The 21089-nt window shown below is 43.1% G+C and overlaps 1 protein-coding gene and 1 long non-coding RNA gene across 2 annotated transcripts in view; both read left to right on the top strand.

The window, feature by feature from the left end:
* map1b (microtubule-associated protein 1B) overlaps window positions 1-17468 on the top strand; it is a 39524-nt gene extending 22056 nt beyond the window's left edge. Inside the window, exons 3-7 of the mRNA XM_052095252.1 lie at window positions 6161-6243; window positions 7143-7283; window positions 7487-12737; window positions 14612-14844; window positions 14930-17468. Of these exons, the coding sequence (XP_051951212.1) occupies window positions 6161-6243; window positions 7143-7283; window positions 7487-12737; window positions 14612-14844; window positions 14930-15085 (5864 nt within the window). The 3' untranslated portion in view covers window positions 15086-17468. The remainder of the gene's footprint in view (window positions 1-6160; window positions 6244-7142; window positions 7284-7486; window positions 12738-14611; window positions 14845-14929) is intronic.
* Window positions 17469-17924: 456 nt separating this feature from the next.
* LOC127621625 (uncharacterized) lies at window positions 17925-20693 on the top strand. The gene is made up of 3 exons (XR_007967880.1): window positions 17925-18647; window positions 19692-19787; window positions 20572-20693. It is a non-coding gene; the product is annotated as an uncharacterized LOC127621625 (long non-coding RNA).
* Window positions 20694-21089: the final 396 nt, after the last annotated feature.

The raw sequence follows: 21089 nt of genomic DNA on the forward strand, positions 1-21089 counted from the left end.
AGCCTTTGCCCCAAGGTGGGAGCTCATTGTACAAACACAAGCACATATCTTATGTACTGAGTTTTCTATGTACTGATATGCATAAAAAATCCTTTAAGTCGGTCAGAGACGGACCTTGTAAGGGAGGAGATAATGCTCAGCATATACATACTCCTGTCCATTCTACAGTCAGGCTGATAGAATGTTGGAATGCATTTTTCTATGTACTGGCATGCATAAAAAATCCTCTAAGTCAGTCAGAGACGGACCTTATAAGGGAGGAGATAATGCTCAGCATATACATACTCCAGTCCATTCTACAGTCAGGCTGATAGAATGTTGGAATGTAATGAGGGGACCTGTAGGTTATAAAACCTGATAAATGTCGAAGGCGAGGCCCAGCCCGCCGCCGCACAAATATCTTCAATGGGTATCCCACTCGACCAAGCCCACGAAGAGGCCATGCTCCTCGTAGAGTGAGCTCTGACGCCTAAGGGGCATTGAAGGCCCTTGGCTTCATAAGCTAAGCTATAGCATCCACTATCCAGCGTGATATTCTTTGCTTTGAGACTGCGAGACCTTTAGTGCGGCCGCCAAAGCATACGAATAATTGTTCCGTCTGTCTGAAAAGGGCAGAACTTTCCAAATATACTCTGAGCGCCCTGACCGGGCAGAGTAAATTAGCGTCGCTTTCGTCTGCTGGGGACGATAGCGCTGCCAGAGATATCACCTGTGTCCTGAAGGGTGTGGAGAGCACTTTAGGAATATACCTGTGATTTGGCCTAAGGACAACTCTGCAGTCGTTAGGTCCAAATTCCAGGCAAGCAGCGCTCGATGACAGCGCGTGCAGGTCGCCCACTCTCTTGACTGAGGCGAGCGCCAGCAAGAGCACAGTTTTGAGCGAGAGCTGTTTAAGGTGCACGGTTCGGAGAGGTTCGAACGGGGCACTCTTGAGTGCGTCCAGGACCGTGGCCAGGTCCCAGATCGGCACCGAGGGGGGGCGAGGAGGGTTCATCCTCCTACCGCCTCTTAGGAAACGAATGATTAGGTCGTTTTTCCCTAATGAACATCCTTTATCAGGATTGTGTGACGCCGCTATGGCAGCCACATAGACTTTGAGCGTGGAGGGTGTGCGGCCCGCCTCCAGCAGCTCTTGCAAAAAGGCGAGTACACTTGGTATCTCGCACGATTTGGGGTTCAAGCTCTTGGTATCACACCAGTCACTGAACACTTTCCACTTTTGGGCATATAAGCGCCTCTTAGAGGGTGCTCGCGCCTCAGTGATGGTTCTCAAAACTCCACAGGGGAGGTTCTCGGGAACCCGTTGAGGGGCCATGCATGGAGGGCCCACAGATCGGGGCGGGGATGAAGAATCATCCCGTTGGCCTGCCTGAGGAGGTCTAGCCTCAACGGAATCGGCCATGGGGCAGATTGCATCATCTGCATCAGTTCTGGAAACCACGTTTGGTTGTTCCAGAGTGGGGCTACCAGGAGCACTGCACATCTCACTTCCCTGATCCGACCGATGACCTGAGGTAGCATCGTGATTGGGGGAAAAGCATACAAGGGGCGGCTCGGGCAGACTTGGGTGAGCGCGTCCGTGCTTTTTGAGAAGAAAAGGGGGCATTGCGCGTTTTCCCTGGAGGCGAAGAGGTCGACCTCTGCCTCGCCAAAGTTTTGCCATAACCACTGAACCGTCAGGGGGTGGAGAGACCATTCTCCTGGGAGAACCTTGTCTCTGGACAGCATGTCTGCTCTCTGGTTCAGGGCGCCTGGCACATGCGCTGCTCTCAGCGAGCGCAGGTGGTGTTGTGACCATAAGATGAGCTCCCTGGCCATAGAGTGCAGGGAGCTCGACCTGAGTCCACCCTGGCGATTTATATACGAAACTACCGTCATGTTGTCCGTTCGGACCAGGATGTGTTCGTTTTTCAGGTACGGAAGCAGGGCTCTGACAGCCAAGGCGACCGCTTTCATTTCCAGACAGTTTATATGTAGGCGCTTTTCCGGGTTTGACCAAAAGCCGGAGAAAGGCCTGCCCTCGTAAAGGGCCCCCCATCCTATTTTGGAGGCATCTGTTGTGATCATTTTTCTCCGCGTATTTACGCCCAGACTCACGCCGGTTTGATACCAGTTTCCAGGGCGTCAGGGCTTTTATACAGCCGTGATTCGCTCTGATCAAAAAGTGGCCCGAGCGCCACGCGTGAGTGGGGACACGGCTCTTGAGCCAGCGCTGGAGAGGACGCATGTGCAACAATCCTAGCTGGAGTACCGCCGATGCCGAGGCCATGAGACCGAGCATTCTTTGAAAACGTTTGACGGGGGTGTGTGCGCCCGTTCTGAATGATGTTGCAAGGCGTCGAATAGAGAGCGCACGCTCTGATGAGAGGCGCGCTGTCATCTGCACTGAGTCTAGCACTATTCCCAGAAAAGAGATAAATTGATTCTCAGACCCAGGCATTCTAGATGGCTGATAATCCAAGATCTGTGCGTCGTTAACTGACCCTCTGATTGTGCTATGATTAGCCAGTCGTCGAGGTAATTCAGTATTCGCACTCCCGCTGTCTCAGGGGAAAGTGCCGCGTCCATACATTTCGTGAATGTACGGGGGCCAATGATAGGCGAATGGTAGTACTGTGTACTGGTATGACTGTCCCTCAGCGAATCTCAGAAAAGGCCTGTGATGAGCGCTATCGAATGTGAAAGTAAGCGTCTTTCAAATCCACTGATAGAAACCAATCCCCGGGCGAACTTGCGCGAAGATATGTTTGGTTGTTAACATTCTGAACGAGCGAATCATTAAAGCTTTGTTCAGATGTCTGAGATCTAGGATGGGGCGGAGGCCACCGTCCTTTTCAGGACGAGAAAATAGCGGCTGTAAAAACCCGCCTCGCTCATAGAGGAGGAACAGTTTCTATAAGCCCTTCTCTATCAGTTTGAGCACCTCGGTGCGTAGAACATGTGACACATCTTTCCTCACTTTCGTCTCGACCACCGCTGAAAAGCGGGCGGTCTCGTGGCGAATTGAAGTGAGTAACCGTGTTTTATTATGTTCAAAACCCATTTCGGCATGTCAGGGATTTTTCCCAGGCTTTTGCTCGCACAGATATGGGCTGAATGCTGGCTGGGGGCATGTCGCTGTGACGTATGGGCCCCACCGGCAAATTGCCTTGTGCTAACACTGAGTTTACAGCTCTCAGAGGCGCAGGTGCGCGCTGAGCAGCCGTGTTGAGTGCCGAGTGCAGAGGTGCGTGTGAGAGTACAGGCACGGCGCTATCTCCGAAATGCTTGCAGCATGAGTCGGAGAAATGCTTGAAACTGTATGAACAGAGTTTTCGGGCGGGGTGCATACATCGTAATAGGCACGCGCGCCACATTCATAAAGCTTCCGCTTTTAGCGGGCGTCTCTTAGCTCGCGCATCGCATCTGTGATGTTTGCGGCATGAGACAGAGAACTGTTTGAAACTGTATGGGCAGCACTTATGGGTGGGGGTGCATATACTGTAGTAGGCACGCGCACCAATTTCATAAAGTCTTCGCTTCATGGCGGGGTTTTTGGCTATGCATACAGTGTTTGTGTGTAGGGGTGCATGCAGGACAGCAGGCACACGCTACCTTTATAGTATTTCCGCTTTTACTGGGGAAGTGTTTATAACTGTGGGAACAGTGCTTGTGTGTAGTGGTGCATACATGACAATAGGCACACGATCTACATTTATTGGATGTCCAGCCTGAGCTGGGGAAGTATTTGGCACTGTTTGGACAGTATTGGTATGTGGGAATGCGCACTTTAGTGTGGACATGTGAACCCTTAGTGACACAGGCAGAAAATGACTCTTTTCTTGATTTCTGTGTGTCGCCGTTAAAACGGCGTTTGATTGCAGGTGAGCGAGTTCTGTGACTGGCCAATTGACTGCTGTACAGACATTTCCAACCGCCTGTAAGGGGACTGGGTAATGTATTACATGTTTTAGAGAGAGTGGTCCGGCCTTTGCGAGACACGTACTCTCTCTTTTTCTTCCTATTGCTAGAAAGACTTACGAGGCTCCGGGTTCAGCACGATCTTGGGGCGAGGACCTCGTTGCTCAGGCGGCTTTCTTCGGCCAGCGGACGCATGGCGGCGTCGGCGTCCGTTTCAGGTCTGCTCTTCGGCTTTTGGGAGACGGGGGGGCTGCCCTGGCTCGCTGCTGCTGCTGAGGCGGTCTCTGGTGAGACGAGCTGGAGCGCTTGGGCAGGAAGTGATGCATAGCTTGCGAATCCTTCCGGGCCTCAGTGAAGCGTTCAGCGAATTCTTTTACCGCTGATCCGAACAGGCGGCTTGGAGCGATAGGCGCGTCAAGGAATGGCGCCTTATCCGCGTCCTTCATCTCCGTTAGCGTCAGCCACAGATGGCAGCTCAAGGACAGTCAAATTAGCCATGGCCCGGCCGATGGATTGGGCGGTGGCCTTCGTGGCTCGCAGGGCTACGTCAGTGGCGCTCGCGCAGGTCGCTGAAAGCTTCAGGTTCAGGTCCAGACTCGTCCATGGTGCGGAGAAGTTTGGCCTGGTAAACTTGTAAAACCGCCATTGAATGAAGCGCTGACGCAGCTTGGCGGCGGCGTATGCGCGACCGGCGAGAGCTGAGGTGGATCTGCAGGGCTTCGAGGGATGAGAAGCTTTGGCTTTCCATCCGGCGGTGGAGGGTGGGCACAGATGGTTGGCCACAGCCTCCTCGAGGGGCGGAGTTCCTCGTAGCCTCTTTCTCTTGCGCCGTCCACTGAGGAGAGCGAGGAAGAAAAGAAGGCTTCAGGCGAGCAGAGTCGCGGGGCTTTCCACGACTTTGTGAGTTCGTCGTGCACTTCGGGGAAGAAAGGAGAAGGTCTCTGTCGAGGGGCCTGCCGGCGCCCCTGCAGGAACCACTCGTCCAGCTGGCTGAGGGCGGGTTCTTCCGGAGAAGACCAGTCGAGCCCGAGGTCTTCTACGGCTTTGGACAGGATGCGGACGATCTCAGAGTCCATGCTGGTGCCCGTGCTCGTGTCCGCTGATGTCGATGGCGCGGGGTCGAAACTCGAGCCCGACCAGTCGTCGGATGCAGCGTCAATAGAGAGGCTGTCATCCTTTTCATCGTCGTCCCCTGACGCGCCGAACGAGACGAGACCCACCGCTCTGCTGGAGGGGTGCTGGTCCGTCTTCATGAAATGGACTGGTGGCGGGGAGATCTCAGGCAGCGGTGAAGCATGCGGGGACTGGGCCGGCGTGACGTCACCGAAGTCTACATGCTCTGGCAGCCTCTGTGAGCGGCGCTTTTTCTTGCGCGGCTCGAGCGGAGGGGCGGCAGCACGGTGGAAGCAGGCTCGATTGCGTGAAGCGGCAAAGTGAGTGCGCAGCTCGGCGAGGCCCAGGGAGTCACATTCGGGCATCCGCCCTGAATGAGAGCAGCTTCTGCGTGGTCCGGTCCCAGGCAGCGAGTGCAAATGATGTGACGATCCCCATCAGGAAGAGGGCCTCTGCACGAGGCGCAGGCTGAAGGCATTTGCAACAACGCCTTGAAAAATTGCTCTTTTACTAATCAAAAGCGTCGCAGGGGCGGCGCTTGCAGTAAAGGATATAGCGTTAGCGCCGGATGGCGTAGCAGAAGGCTTTCGAAGGCGGCTGAAGATGCCGGCGTCCTCTTAGCGGTCCTGCTGTAGGCTTTTCGACGGCGTGCGAAAGACTCCAACAATCCGGAGAATCCAGCGAAGAGAAGGTCTTTGCTGAAGGAGATTAAATCTAAAGGAACTCGCATGACGGGGTGCCCATTTTATAGCCTGGCTATGCTAATTTCGGCGGGCTCTGAGCGCGCAAACGCGAGGCGCGCGACCAATGGTTCAGAGTCGCCCCGTCATTGGTTCGAGCAATTGCCGCAGCACAGCCAATGACCGAGCTGCCTCGCTCATTACTGTCTGCTGTGCAGCTGCAATGCGTTTTACATAAAGACTTCAATATTTCTCGAGAAACGGATGAAATGTATATAGCTGAAGGAATTATAGTGGGGGGAAGGATGCATGGTCTTCAGTAAAATACATAAATATGAGACATATAAAATAATGTATTAATATTTTATATATTTCATATTACACCGTATATTGCATTTTTTCAGGGTAAAACACAACACAAACCAAAGCATCGCAAGAGCATTAGTAACATATAATTGTAATTGCAGGGCAAAAGATTCTGCACCACAAAAGCAATGTGCTGGAGACAGTCGTGCTCATCAACCCCTCAGATGAAGCTGTTAGCACAGAGGTAAACACCCCACCTTTTCTCTGCCTTTCTATATTTATATCTACAGTATATCATCTATATTTATCTCTATATTTATCTATAATACTAAATAGTATTTAAAATGCTAAACTAAGTAGTATTCAATAAAACACATCAGGCAAAGCAAAAAGAAATACTTCAGAGGAGAGAAGAATAAATGCAGAGCAGCTAGTATCCTGTGGGGGAAATGTTTTTTCTTTCTTACTTACAGTGTTAGCAATAGAAATGTCTATGGCTCAAATAATATTACAAAAATATTTATACTGTATTTGTTTGACACTACATATGTTATGTAACTTCATTCACTAATGTACTAGGTCATCGCATTAATCATTTGCAAGGAAAATGCACACTTGCACACAAACACACATGCGAGCGCACACACACACACACACACACACACACACACAAGGCTTGTTCGCACACTGTGACTGTACTGTAGTTCTACTCTGCATTTATAATATGGTTGACCCTAGCAGACCACCCAGAACAGTCAATTGCGACAAACTGGAAATCACTGGCTGGGACACAGAGTGAAAAAGGGAAAGGGAAAGAAAACCAAAAGCTAAAGTAATGCAATTTCTTCCAGTTGAAATTAATACAGTTGCTTCAGTCATGCAGAGCTGCAAGATATATTTAGCTGGGCACTTATAAAACGTTTACTTCTGTTAGCCTAGAATCTTGCAACTTAACTAAAGGGTATGATTTGGCATTTTTAGTATTTTATAGTCCAAAGTATTTCTTTATTTAGGCAACTGTATTTTTTGCAGATATTGGATTTGAATAATTAATTATAGCCCTCAAATGCTAAGTTTAGTTTCTGTTGCAACCAATACATGCCTTGGCCAGTCATATTTTATTAACTTTATTTCAACATCCAGGTACGATTGATGGTCTCAGACACAGCCAACCATAAACAGCTTGTCCTGGCAGGACAGTGTTTAGAAAATACAGGCGAGCTGATTCTCCAGTCGGGCTCCTTTTCTCTCTCCAATTTCATTGACATATTTACAGATCAAGAGGTGAGTAGTTGTCACTGTTACCTGTTTTCTTTGGTTTGCTTGATGTGACACAATTTAGTTATTGCTAGAATTTGTCTTTTCTGAGCAGAGATTCTTTAGCAACAGTCAACCGATTTTCAGATTCAGCATGCACATTGCAGTTGAACATGGTATTAAAAGAAATCTGTCTCATGTGTGGAATGTTTAATTAATTTGTCTCACAGATTGGTGAGCTTCTAAGCACCATACATCCTGCCAACAAAGCCAGTTTAACACTTTTCTGTCCTGAACATGGTGACTGGAAAAACTCCAACCTGGACAAACACAACCTACAGGACTTCATCCATATGAAACTTAACTCCCCGACCATCCTTCCAGAAATGGAGGGTCTCTCTGAATTCACAGAGTACCTCTCAGAATCTGTTGAGATCCCATCTCCATTTGACATGCTGGAACCCCCAACCTCAGGAGGGTTCCTAAAATTATCCAAACCATGTTGCTATATTTTCCCTGGTGGCCGAGGAGATTCAGCATTGTTTGCAGTTAATGGCTTCAACATGCTGATTAATGGTGGATCTGATAGAAAGTCTTGTTTTTGGAAGTTGCTGCGGCATTTGGACAGAGTTGATTCTATTCTCTTAACACACATTGGAGATGATAACCTTCCTGGTATTAATAGCATGCTGCAGCGCAAAATGACTGAACTTGAGGAGGAGCAGTCACAGGGATCCACAGCTAACAGTGACTGGACAAAGAATATGATCTCACCTGATATTGGTGTTATGTTTGTCAACATGCCCCAGAACCTGGAGATCCCAGAACCGAACTACAGAATCAGGAGAAATGCTGAAGAGGCATCGCTCACTCTACAGTACCTAAACAAGCTGTCTTTAAAACCTGAACCTCTGCAAAGGAATATAGGCAATACAGTAGAACCCATTATACTTTTCCAGAAAATGGGTGTTGGAAAGCTTGAAATGTATGTTCTCAACCCAGCTAGTAATAGTAAGGAGTTGCAGTACTTTTTGAAAGAATGGACAGGCAGTGAAAAAGACAAAGCTGCCATCTTGTCACCAAATGGAAAGGAATCAGATCTCCCAATATCATATTTGTCTTCCATCTCATCATTGATTGTGTGGCATCCTGCTAACCCATCAGAAAAAATTATCCGTGTTCTGTTCCCAGGTAATTCCACTCAGTGTAATATTCTTGAAGGCTTAGAGAAACTTAAACACTTAGACTTCCTCAAACATCATGTGGTCTCACAGAAAGAGCTTTCTTCAAACTTAGCCCCAACACTCAAACAAGCAAAGCTGAAACATAAGACAGACAGCAAGGAGAGCCTAAAGTCCACATCAAAACCATCCCCAAGAAAAAACCTCCAGAAAGAGTCAAAAGAAGAAGCCCCTGAAAAAGTAAAAACACTTAGTAAAGCTGACTTCCTTCATTCTGTGGATACTAAAGAACTGACACAAAAAACAGAGAAGAAAGATAAAACCCTTGTGAAAAAAGTGAAAGCTGGAGAGAAGGAAATTAAAAGCAAGAGTGAGCAAACACCCAAAATTGACACTCCTGAAAGAAAGAAAGCTGACATTAAACCAAAAACGATAAAAAAAGAGACAAAAAAAACTGTGGAAAAGAGTGAGGCAGATAAAAAGAATGACAAGCCCATGTCCAAGAAAGAAGAAAATGCCAAAAAAGAAGAGAAGGTGAAGAAAGAGGAGGTGAAGAAGGAGATAAAAAGACGAGACATTAGGAAAGATTCACTTTTTAAGGAAAGCAGGAAAGAAGAAAAGAAAGAAACAAAGAAAGATGAAAAAGAGCCTAAAAGAGATTTGAGGACAGCTGGAAGCTTGAAAATGAATGCCCCTGGGACAGCAGAGATGAAAAAGCCTGCACCTAAACCAAAGGCTGCAGCACTAGGAAAGGGACCTGGTAGTCCTGCAAAGTCCAAAGACAAGGCTAAGTCCAAGCCCATTAAAAAGGATGCTGGAGAAATAGTGGCAGCATCTTCTGCCTCAGGTGCTACTGCTGAAGGGCCTACTGCTGAAGCAAGTGTCACAGATGCTCTTGAAGCAGAAAGATCATTGATGTCTTCTCCAGAGGACCTCACCAAAGATTTTGAGGCTCTGAAAGCAGAGGAGATTATTGAAGATGATGAAATCCTGTATCAGACCATAATAGAAGATTCTGATCAAGGAGAAATTATCAAGTGTGAAGAAATAGCTTTTTGTAAAGAGTCTCAAGAAGCACAAGAGTCCCTGGATGAAGGAATAGCAACCACAGAAGCTGAGGAAGAATGTGGAGGTACTCCAGGGGATCTAGAGACAAATCATAAAAACAATGGCACCAGTGAAAAATTTGAAGATGAGGGAACTGGACTGGAAGAGTCATCTGAGACAGGAGACTATGAAGAAAAGGCTGATATAGAGGAAGTGGATGAGCAGGACCGAATAATAGCCAAGTTGAAAGCTGATGGAGTGCAAGAGGAGCAGGAAAGCATGGAAGGATTAGATGATGGGGCAGGAGAACCACATTATAGGCAAGACAAAGAAACTGAGATGCAGAATTTGGTTGTAACCACACCTACAAAGCTCTCTGAACCTGTGTCACCTGCTGTTTCTATACATTATGAAACCCTGCCAGAAGGTTTGGAAAGTGAGGTTGTCTCTGATGATGAAAATCGAGATGAGCCTCCAAAAGAATATAACACATCAGTAGACACTCAGTCTACAATTGAGACCTCAAGTGTTCCAACTCCTATGGATGAAATGTCAACTCCAAGAGATGTAATGAATGACGAGACTACAAATGATGAAACTGAGTCTCCCTCTCAACATTTTGTCAGATGCGGAATCACTACAGATTATGAGCAAAAGAAAGTCTCACCTCTTCAAGATTTTCCTGGGTTATATCACTCAAAGAGTGATGCGACTGAGGGGCATGATTATCATGCATCAGCTTCCACCATTTCGCCACCTTCCTCACTCGAAGAAGACAAATCTGGCAAGACCTTTTTAGCTAAAGACAAATTACCTTTTGATTCGGACAGGCTCTCTGCTACCACTACAACTTTGCCTCTTGTAAGATCAACTTCCGGTGACCAAAATGTAAACATTGAACATGTTCATACAGGCGTATCTTCACCAATTGAGCTGGGCACCATGCTTGCAGGGATGTCAAAAGGAATGGACTCTTCATACAGTCCAGATGAGAAAACATTACAGGGTCCTTTATCTCCTCAGTCCTCAGGTCATACACCTTACTATCAATCCCCAGTGGAGGAAAAAGCTGCCACTCTACCATCTGAGGAAACCTCCAACCTTCAGGGTCTTATCATTGTTGACATTACAACTGACAAAGAATACTCTCCCAGAGAGTCTAGTCCTATTGATGAAGATGTGTCTATGCCACAAGTGGGAAAGGTGAAATCACCAAGTTATGAAACTAATTCTTCAGCCAAGGATGGAAAGTCACATTTTGAACTTGACCATAAGACTTCAAGCCAGACTGACAATAATGGTAAAGAGTCAGTGACTGTTAGTACTTTAGTTACATCTTCACTGCCACAATCTAAAGGAGAGTGTCTGTCTGATATAAATCCTTTTGTGACATTTAAAGAGGACAAAATGTCCATATCTGAGGGAACCACATCTGATAAGTCTGGCACTCCAGTTGATGAGGTTGTTGCAGAGGATACATTTTCTCACATTGCCTCTGCCTCAACAGCATCTCTTGCGACAAGCTCTTTACCCGAACCCACAACTGATGATGTCTCCCCACCACTACATGCTGAGGTGGGCTCCCCTCATTCCACAGAAGTAGATGACTCTCTCTCTGTCTCTGTTGTTCAGACCCCAACTACAATGCAAGAAGCAGAAGTCTCTCCATCTAAGGAGGATAGTCCTCAGCCTATGTCAATCTCCCCTGATGTTTCACCAAAAACAGCCAAATTGAGAATGCCACAACAGGAAACAAAATCTCCTGAGCTTTCCATGTCTATTGAGTGTGGCCAAGAATTCCCTGAACACTCACTTGCCTTAGATTTCAGCAAGCAATCACCAGATCATCCATCTGTGGGAGGAATGCAGCGTAAAGCCACTGAAAATGGCCCAACAGAAGTTGATTACAGCCCATCAGATGGAGTGGGTGTCATGGGAGAACAGCACAGACCTGGGGGAACTAGGGAGAAGCCAATGCTTTTCAAAGATTCTGATAGCACCCAGGTTGCCTCTGCTTCCCAATCAGATGCCTCTCAGTCCACCCCATCAGTTACTACACCTTCCCAAATTGGGGAGCCAAAGGAAATGTCCCCAAATACTGGCCCTTTTTCAGAGTCTGTAACTCCAAAACTGTCACCCCACAATCAGTCTCTTTCTCCCCATTCTCCTGACTCATCTCTTGTTCTAGGTGGAACCAGTACCTCGTATGGAGGACCTGACAAAGGTAAAACAAGTCCCACCTCGCTTTACAATGAGAGCAGTATGGCTAAAACAGAGGGCACCCAACAAAATTTGGAGAAAACATTGGAAGTGTCACCTTCATTTCCTATTGTGTTATCTTGTTCTTCTCAGAAGACAGATGAGTTTGAAATTAGCCTAAGAACTAATCCCATTACAGGCTTGAAATCCCCTAGCAGTCCAAAAATGTCATCTCCATCCCAACTTTCTCCCTCCTCCAATCAAGAGGCTCAAGAGGGGTTTTCCAGCAGCTTCACTTCATATTCCTTTACACCTCAATATGGTGAACTTATCAAGAATTGTGATAATGGATCTAGAAGACCAGATACTTCAAATAAAATCCTTTCTCAGTCATGTGCAGATGTGGACTTGTGTTTGGTGACCTCCTGTGAATACAGACACTCAAAGACAGAGCTTTCTCCCTCTTTTATAAACCCTAGCCCTCTTGAATACTTTATGATTGACGAAAATCCTCTTGAGGAGGAAAAGCCACTTGCTAAGTCTGGTGGAGGACCACCTCCACCTGGAGAAAAACAGCAGAGCAAACAGTGCGAGGAAACTCCACCAACCTCTGTAAGTGAATCTGCGCCCTCTCAAACTGACTCTGATGTTCCTCCTGGCACTGAGGATTGTCCATCAATAACTGCAGATGCAAATATTGACTCTGAGGATGACTCCGAAACATTACCATCTGATAGGACTCTCACTTATCGTCATGCAGACCCATCTCCAATTATGCCCAAAGACCCTGCTCCTGCTCCTCCACATCCTGATGTCTGCATGGTGGATCCAGAGGTCCTTAAGGCTGAGGAGGCATCCCAAAAAGATGAAGGAGGGAAACCTAAAAAGAACAAAATCAGCAGCAAGACAAAGTCATCTGCAACAAAGAGCTTTACAAAAACAAGTGCCATAAAAGAGCTGAAAACATCCTCTCCAAACAAGACTACAGAGGACAAAGATGCCAAAAATGCTACCAATACCTCTGCATCAAAGGGCGTGAAAAGCAATACTTCAGGTAACCCTAGTTGTAAAGTCACAATATATATATATATATATATATATATATATATATATATATATATATATATATATATATATATATTGGATTAACAAACAACACTCTAAAGAACACATAAAGTATTCTACAGTTTTACGGTAAAGGTATTTTACAGTATTTTTCTGGGCAGTTGAAATGACATCATACTGTTATATTAAAATATTTACAAATATTAATATACCTCGAATTTTATTATGAAGGATATGTTTTTATTATAAATTGTCATCTCTCAATATGTCTAAATTTTATATGCAAACATGACACTTGTTCAAAATATGATTGATAGATAAATTATAATGCAATTAATGTATAATGCATGGTACCCAAGTAAAACAAAATCTGTCTATAAAAATCAGTTTATCCTCTTATTTTTGAACTAGTGAAATCTTAAAAGGAATTGAGCCCAATTACAGCATCTAAAATGTATCTTATACATACATTTATATATATATATATATATATATATATATATATATATATATATATATATATATATATATACACTCACCTAAAGGATTATTAGGAACACCTGTTCAATTTCTTATTAATGCAATTATCTAATCAACCAATCACATGGCAGTTGCTTCAATGCATTTAGGGGTGTGGTCCTGGTCAAGACAATCTCCTGAACTCCAAACTGAATGTCAGAATGGGAAAGAAAGGTGATTTAAGCAATTTTGAGCGTGGCATGGTTGTTGGTGCCAGACGGGCTGGTCTGAGTATTTCACAATCTGCTCAGTTACTGGGATTTTCACGCACAACCATTTCTAGGGTTTACAAAGAATGGTGTGAAAAGGAAAAATATCTAGTATGCGGCAGTCCTGTGGGCTGAAAATGCCTTGTTGATGCTAGAGGTCAGAGGAGAATGGGCCGACTGATTCAAGCTGATAGAAGAGCAACTTTGCCTGAAATAACCACTCGTTACAACCGAGGTATGCAGCAAAGCATTTGTGAAGCCACAACACGCACCACCTTGAGGCGGATGGGCTACAACAGCAGAAGACCCCACCGGGTACCACTCATCTCCACTACAAATAGGAAAAAGAGGCTACAATTTGCAAGAGCTCACCAAAATTGGACAGTTGAAGACTGGAAAAATGTTGCCTGGTCTGATGAGTCTCGATTTCTGTTGAGACTTTCAGATGGTAGAGTCAGAATTTGGCGTAAACAGAATGAGAACATGGATCCATCATGCCTTGGTACAACTGTACAGGCTGGTGGTGGTGGTGTAATGGTGTGGGGGATGTTTTCTTGGCACACTTTAGGCCCCTTAGTGCCAATTGGGCATCGTTTAAATGCCACGGCCTACCTGAGCATTGTTTCTGACCATGTCCATCCCTTGTACCCATCCTCTGATGGCTACTTCCAGCAGGATAATGCACCATGTCACAAAGCTCTAATCATTTCAAATTGGTTTCTTGAACATGACAATGAGTTCACTGTACTAAAATGGCCCCCACAGTCACCAGATCTCAACCCAATAGAGCATCTTTGGGATGTGGTGGAATGGGAGCTTCATGCCCTGGATGTGCATCCCACAAATCTCCATCAACTGCAAGATGCTATCCTAACAATATGGGCCAACATTTCTAAAGAATGCTTTCAGCACCTTGTTGAATCAATGCCACGTAGAATTAAGGCAGTTCTGAAGGCGAAAGGGGGTCAAACACAGTATTAGTATGGTGTTCCTAATAATCCTTTAGGTGAGTGTATATTGTAGCCTAAAATCTTGAATTTTTAGGAAGGGGCAGTAAAAACATGGTGTCATGTCAACTGGCCCTTTGCTTTTTAAATCTTAGATTAATGTGTTTTCTTTTTTCATTGTTATTAAGGAAGCACCAAGTCTAGCAGTGGAATGTCAGTACCTAACTGTCCTCCTATGTATATGGACCTAGTTTATATCCCAAATCACTGTAATGCCAAGAATGTTGATGCTGAGTTCTTTAAAAGGATCAGATCCTCCTACTATGTAGTCAGTGGTAATGATCCAACAGCACAGGAGCCCAGTAAGGCAGTCCTTGATGCTCTCTTGGAAGGAAAAAGCCAGTGGGGAAATGATATGCAGGTACCATACCAAAATATAATGTTGCAAACTTTTTTAAGCAAAAAGGTTGGATAGGATATTTGTACTGATTTTCTGTCCCATTTAGGTGACGCTGATTCCAACCCACGATACAGAAGTTATGAGGGAGTGGTATCAGGAAAACCACGAGAAGCAGCAAGACTTAAACATTATGGTTTTGGCAAGCAGTAGCACTGTGGTCATGCAAGATGAATCTTTCCCTGCATGTAAGATTGAGCTGTGATTGTCATTATCAAGATGTTATAGATGGTGAATATTGAAGAACAAATCAATTAGAACACTTACTACACTCAATCACAAAAGCAAACAATTCAGATCACATTACAAATACTAAATGTGAAAATGTTTCTCAGTAGAATTGTATAATACCTTAAAAAGTTATCCCTTTAAAGGTCTTAGAAAACATTTGTAATAAAAGGTTTATGGATAGGTTTGTTGACCTTACAAAGAGCAGTGTTTGGCACGTATCAAACCTTCTGAAACACACACACACACACACACACACACACACACACACACACACACACACACACACACACACACACACACACAGAGTCATTGAATAAATGTGACTGAACACTGTACTGAGCAGCTCCAATAAAACTTATAATTTAAAAACAGTTGATAAATGGATCAAATAAGAACAACTGAAAATGTTTATGCCAAAGGTTTAAGGATTGTTTTAATGCCTTAGAAAATTAAACTGAATGTACAATTAACATGATGCACTTAATATGAGGACAGATAAAGGTATGATACACAAACACAAAGAAGACACATAAAACATTACATATATAATATGATGCAAATGCAACATAAAACATCATATTCCAGCAGCGCTGAGTTGTGTAATACTTGCATAATATATGAATGTGAGGCTTGCTACATTTGCAATTAAATACAAAATAGACTAAAGGTCTAACCAATTAAAGACTCTTGAGTAAGACATGCCTGAGAAAATATTAAATATAAAAACATTAAAAACAATTCATTCTATTTTGAGTAATTTATAAAAACCTTCTGACTTCTCTACTGTCACCATTGTAATAGATTAATTTTGTATGGGTAGGAGATCTTTCTTTAAAACTACATTAACAAAATTAGCATCTTCACACCAGCTTTATCATTTTAATTGGTAAAAAGGTTTGAAAAAATACTCATCAGTTGTACTGCTAATTATTTGAACGCTTTGTTATATTTTATCCTTTTAACTGAATAATATAGTTGCTACAGTATTTCATTGCCTTATAATGCTTTATTACTTCATCATTTTGAAATGTGCTAGTTGTGCATTCCTATGCAGTTTTCTCTCAAAGGAGGGAAACTTATGTTGACTCAGAGTTGTCAAAGTTCAACAATTTATTTATTATTATTTATTACTAGTATTGTTTTCTTTTTCTCCTAATGTAGTCCTCAAAGTTTAAAGCTATACTGCATTGTGCATCCAAATTTTATCCATGTACATGGTTTTTTCTTATTTTGTCAATGTTACCGAGAGCTATCAAGATTATGGTACATTGAATGTGGTGAAACAGAAAACATTCTTTTCCGTAGAAATATTTTATAAAATTGCACTGTACTGTAATTATAAAAGTCTTGGTGACAGAGTGAGTAGCTGGATGTGCATGTATAATGTAGTATACTTCATATTTATTTTAATTTTTTTTGAGAGGAGAAATTCTCTCTTTACTGCCAACAAGTCATTGCAAGGATATTACTGAAATTTTGGATTGGAGAAACATGAACTTGGACCAGTTTTATTGCATTTAATCGATAGATCTACAGTCATGTCAATGAGATAAAATTCCAAAAATGTATTCCTATGATGCTAACACATTATATTGGACAGATTTGACAGTTTATCCCAGTATTTAAATTGTGTTATGTCTACTTGACAATAGAGGAAATAAGTCTATGAATCATGCAGTCAGACTATGTGACCGATTGTTCAAATCTTTCAAATCCATACTTTGTTGAAACACTACATCTTAATATTTGGAGCCATCAACACATCAACATAAATTTACTGTGAACTTGGTGCCATTGTGGTCCAACTATTTTCAACAGTTCATAGAAATAGACACATTATGAATTTTAACAAACCTCCCAAACTTCACAATATACATCATGATTTAGAACTGGAAAGTTTTTAATTCCATGATAACAGCAGCAACAGGCAACAGACTCATTTAACCACATGCTTTAGCAAAATGCATTGTTATCGTAATGGCTAAAAACACCACACATTTTCAGACTATCTCCTCTCTCTGTTCAACTATTGCCTATAAACATTTGCCTTCACATTCTGCTCTAAAACCCTCAGAATCTCTCTCTGATCACACCTTTGGGTGCTAGTAAGAATATGTGTGCAGTTGTGTATGATATATGTGTGTGTGTGTGTGTGTGTGTGTGTGTGTGTGTGTGTGTGTGTGTGTGTGTGTGTGTGTGTGTGTGTGTGTGTCTTGCGACTTTCCTCTTTTCGTTCTTAATCCCATATCTAGAGTAGATAGTCTCCAATAAAATGATTACAGTGCTTTTTCTGATGTTTGTGTGTGAAATATTCACCCAAATCTAAGGTGTTTGATGTAAAGGGAATTACAATTAAAAAGAGGGAAAATCAGTCCACAATAAATCATTTTGTGGAAAATATTTTTGTGTTCGGGTGTCTTTGTGGTTGCTCACATGCATAGCTGAAAGTGTAATTGGTTGCAAAACAGACCTGCGCTCCAGGGACCATATGTCTCAGATTTTGGTTACTCACAAAGATTTGAAGGATCTATGCTGTAACAGATCATAATTTATATGATTTAACATGTAGGCTACATATTTAAATATGTCAGATTTAACAAGTTCAAATACTTTTTGGGGTTTATCATAAAATATTGCACAAAGACAAAATAATAACAGAAAACAGTGTGCATAGCTTTGAAGACAAAGAATGTATATATTTGGGTATTGCAATCATATCTTTTTAATAAATATATTGAGTAAATAACTGGTCACTGCTTAGTGTTTGGCAGTCTACCATGCCATCAGTGCCCTTATGCCATTGAGGACATTAACTAATAATGACTTGGACACTGCAGGCATTTTTCAAACCCAGACAGAATCATAGCGCTAAATCAAAATGGAAATGTCTAACAGTGAAGTGCCAGTGAAACAACATTGGCTAAAGTTCAATATGAGAATTCTGGGTCACAGGCAGCATGCAATGCATTTCATGTATCTGAACATGATGTCCTCAGATCAATGCAGGTCAAATGGGTCATTTATATGGGCTGAAATATGTGCCACCAGAAACTGAATTTGAACCATTTATATTTGAATTTGAATGGCTAAACTTGAATAATTGCATTGAAAAACTGAATTTGAATCACATAATTTGAAATTGTTTTGTTTAATTAAAATTGAATTTATTCAAAAACTGAATCTGAATTGTATCATTTGAAATTGAATTTATTCGTTTGGAACTGAAGTCCAATAAAATTTGATCCTCACTGAAAATTAAACTCTCTATATATCTTCACATTCACTTCTCACAATTCAGATTCAGTTCTCAAATTCAATTTCAAGTTACTGAGACAGACATCCGGGTAGTTGGAGGATGAAGGAAGAGCAATCGAGCGCAGATCGATAGATAGCGTTCATTGGCGCACAGGACTCCTCTTGGGCCAATCAGCACCAATGTTTTGGAGCACAGTACGTTACCCGCCATGAAACAAAGAAGAAGTGCTTGCCTGACTTGCGTGACCACCACCACCATGGATTCGGCTGGGACAAATACGGTAATGAATTTTTTTTTTACGATCTAACGATCTTTTGTTTAACTGTTGTTAATGTTATAGCTATTTTGTAGAAACAGGGAAATTAAATCTTTCTCCCGACGTTGCAAACAGTAGCTATAATCCCACGTTTTATGGTAGCCTACTAGCTCTTGTAACAACATTTTTGCCTGGTGTTTATTATTTCTAAGCGTTTGCCTCTTCCTCCGGTGAAAATGTTGTTGCAAACGTAGCTAGTGTTAGCCGCCAAGTAGACTGGTCATGTCTTCAGTGTGATTTTTTCCCGATAACTTCTCCTCGTGTTTGTCATTGTCAGAGTAACGTTACTGCTTACTGAGAGGAGAGAGATAGAGAGAGTAGTAAGCGTGTAAGTTATGTGTCGCTGTGTTTGGCAGGTGCTAGCATAATGTAAGGCCATAAACTTCAGGGCAATTACACCATAGCACTAGCCCTATTCATTTGAATTGAATGCATAAGTTAGTTAATTCCGTTTGACTAGAACACAAAAATAGCACATTTACACTTCGAAAGAAAGCGATACAGCTTCCTGCACAACAGAGCAGTGCAAGTGGCTGATGCCATCACATGTAAAAAGGTAAGGTGACACTGTATTTTTTGGACACTGTAACTGTAGGCTAAATTATGATGTTAAATTAATGTTTATATTGTGCCCCTTTGGTTACTTAATCAGGCAGATTGCTTGTCTTCATCTAGCCTACATTTCATCTTCTTTTAGGGATTTTCATTATATTCCATCATACCTAATGTTGGGGTTTTATTAAATTATTTCTATTCTATATTCTGCCTTAACATGTGTAGCTTGTGACAATGTGGTCAGTCACAATTTCCCTGTTGGACAAAGAGAAGCTAAGACAGCAAAGACCCACATAAACACAGTTTGGCATCTCAATCCTGTGATGATAGCCTTACCTGTTTTGCTCACAGCCATAGGATATACGCCAGATTTATACTGCATATAGATATGTTATGGTTATGGACCACAGAAATGTGGACTTAATGATCTTCTTTGTGTTAACTTATTTTCAGATTCCTGCTGCTCCAGTAGCTCTGATCGACTTCTCTGCTAAAGCCAAAAAAAAAAAGCTTGACTGTTCTATTGATGGCAGGACAACTGAAAACCAGGTTGGGAAATCAATTTCATGCCCAAGAGTGAAGAGAGGGTCAGAAACATATGCTAGTTTTTTTGAGACTTTAAGCAAAAACTGTCCAAGGAGTGCAGCACTGATGGCTAGGGAGCCTTACTACAAAGAATTCATCCCCAAATCTAGTATGCTTCCTAAAACTGTTCTTGAATACAGAACACCAGAGACTCTGCAGCTACCCCCAAAGAGCTTGGAGAGCTATGCCAGGTATTCCAGCTAGAAGAGCTCATCATGTCCCAGGTCCAGGCTGTAGAGAGGGCAACTCGAAGTCAGAGTGCAAGCAGGATTTGGTTTAGGCAAAGAGCTGGACGCATAACTGCTTCTAAGCTGAAACAAGCTATTAAGACCAACCCACAGCAACCATCCAAGAGCTTGATCAAGGCCATATGCTACCCAGAAGCATATAGGTTCACCACAGCCGCTACAAGGTATTTAGGGTTTGAATTAGGGTAAGGCAGAGGTAAGGCCTCGTGTAAACAGTGTTTATGTCCAGAAAAGAAACACTGACAACAGAGGGTATAATTTGGATAAAAAGAAGCTTGTCTATTAAGTAAATGTATCTTACTGGTGGAATATTAAATGAAATGTATAGTAACACATTGCTTTGGTGCACGTTAGTTATAGGGTTATAAGACTATGGTTATGCAGGAGTAGAACTAAGTATAGGGGTTAGGGAAATGGCATTTAAATCACTGAACTGGCTGTACACATCCAATACTAAGTAATCATTTCCTTTTCATGTTTTGCATGTGTACTGTGTACAGTTATGGATGCAAACATGAAGCACAAGCCAGAGGAGTCTATGAGAAGCTGATGGGTCAGGAGCATGCAGGCTTCTCCTGTATGGACAGTGGTCTCTGGCTGAACCCCAAGTGGCCATACTGATGGGATTGTTGCTTGTGACTGTCACGGAACTGGCACCTGCAAGATTAAGGTAATATTACAGTCTCTGTTGTAGTAAAGTCCCTAAATCTCGAGACTGAGTCGTGTCTCAAGTCCTAAACTGAGCAAAAAGGCAGAAAATATATTTGTTAATCTATTGTTCACGTGTCCGTCTCTCTGTGATTTTAGTGTCCACACTCTCACCAAGATGAAGCCAATCTGCGCTTGTGTGCTGGGGAAAAGGGCTTCTGCCTCATCAATGATGGGGATAATGTCATGCTGGACCGGACTCATGACTACTACTACCAAGTTCAGGGACAGCTTCACATTGTAGACGCTGAGTACTGTGATTTTGTTGTGTGGAACCACAATGACATTTTTGTTGAAAGGATTTTGCCCG

Source organism: Xyrauchen texanus, chromosome 3 (genome assembly GCF_025860055.1).
Source record: "Xyrauchen texanus isolate HMW12.3.18 chromosome 3, RBS_HiC_50CHRs, whole genome shotgun sequence".
Taxonomy (NCBI): domain Eukaryota; kingdom Metazoa; phylum Chordata; class Actinopteri; order Cypriniformes; family Catostomidae; genus Xyrauchen; species Xyrauchen texanus.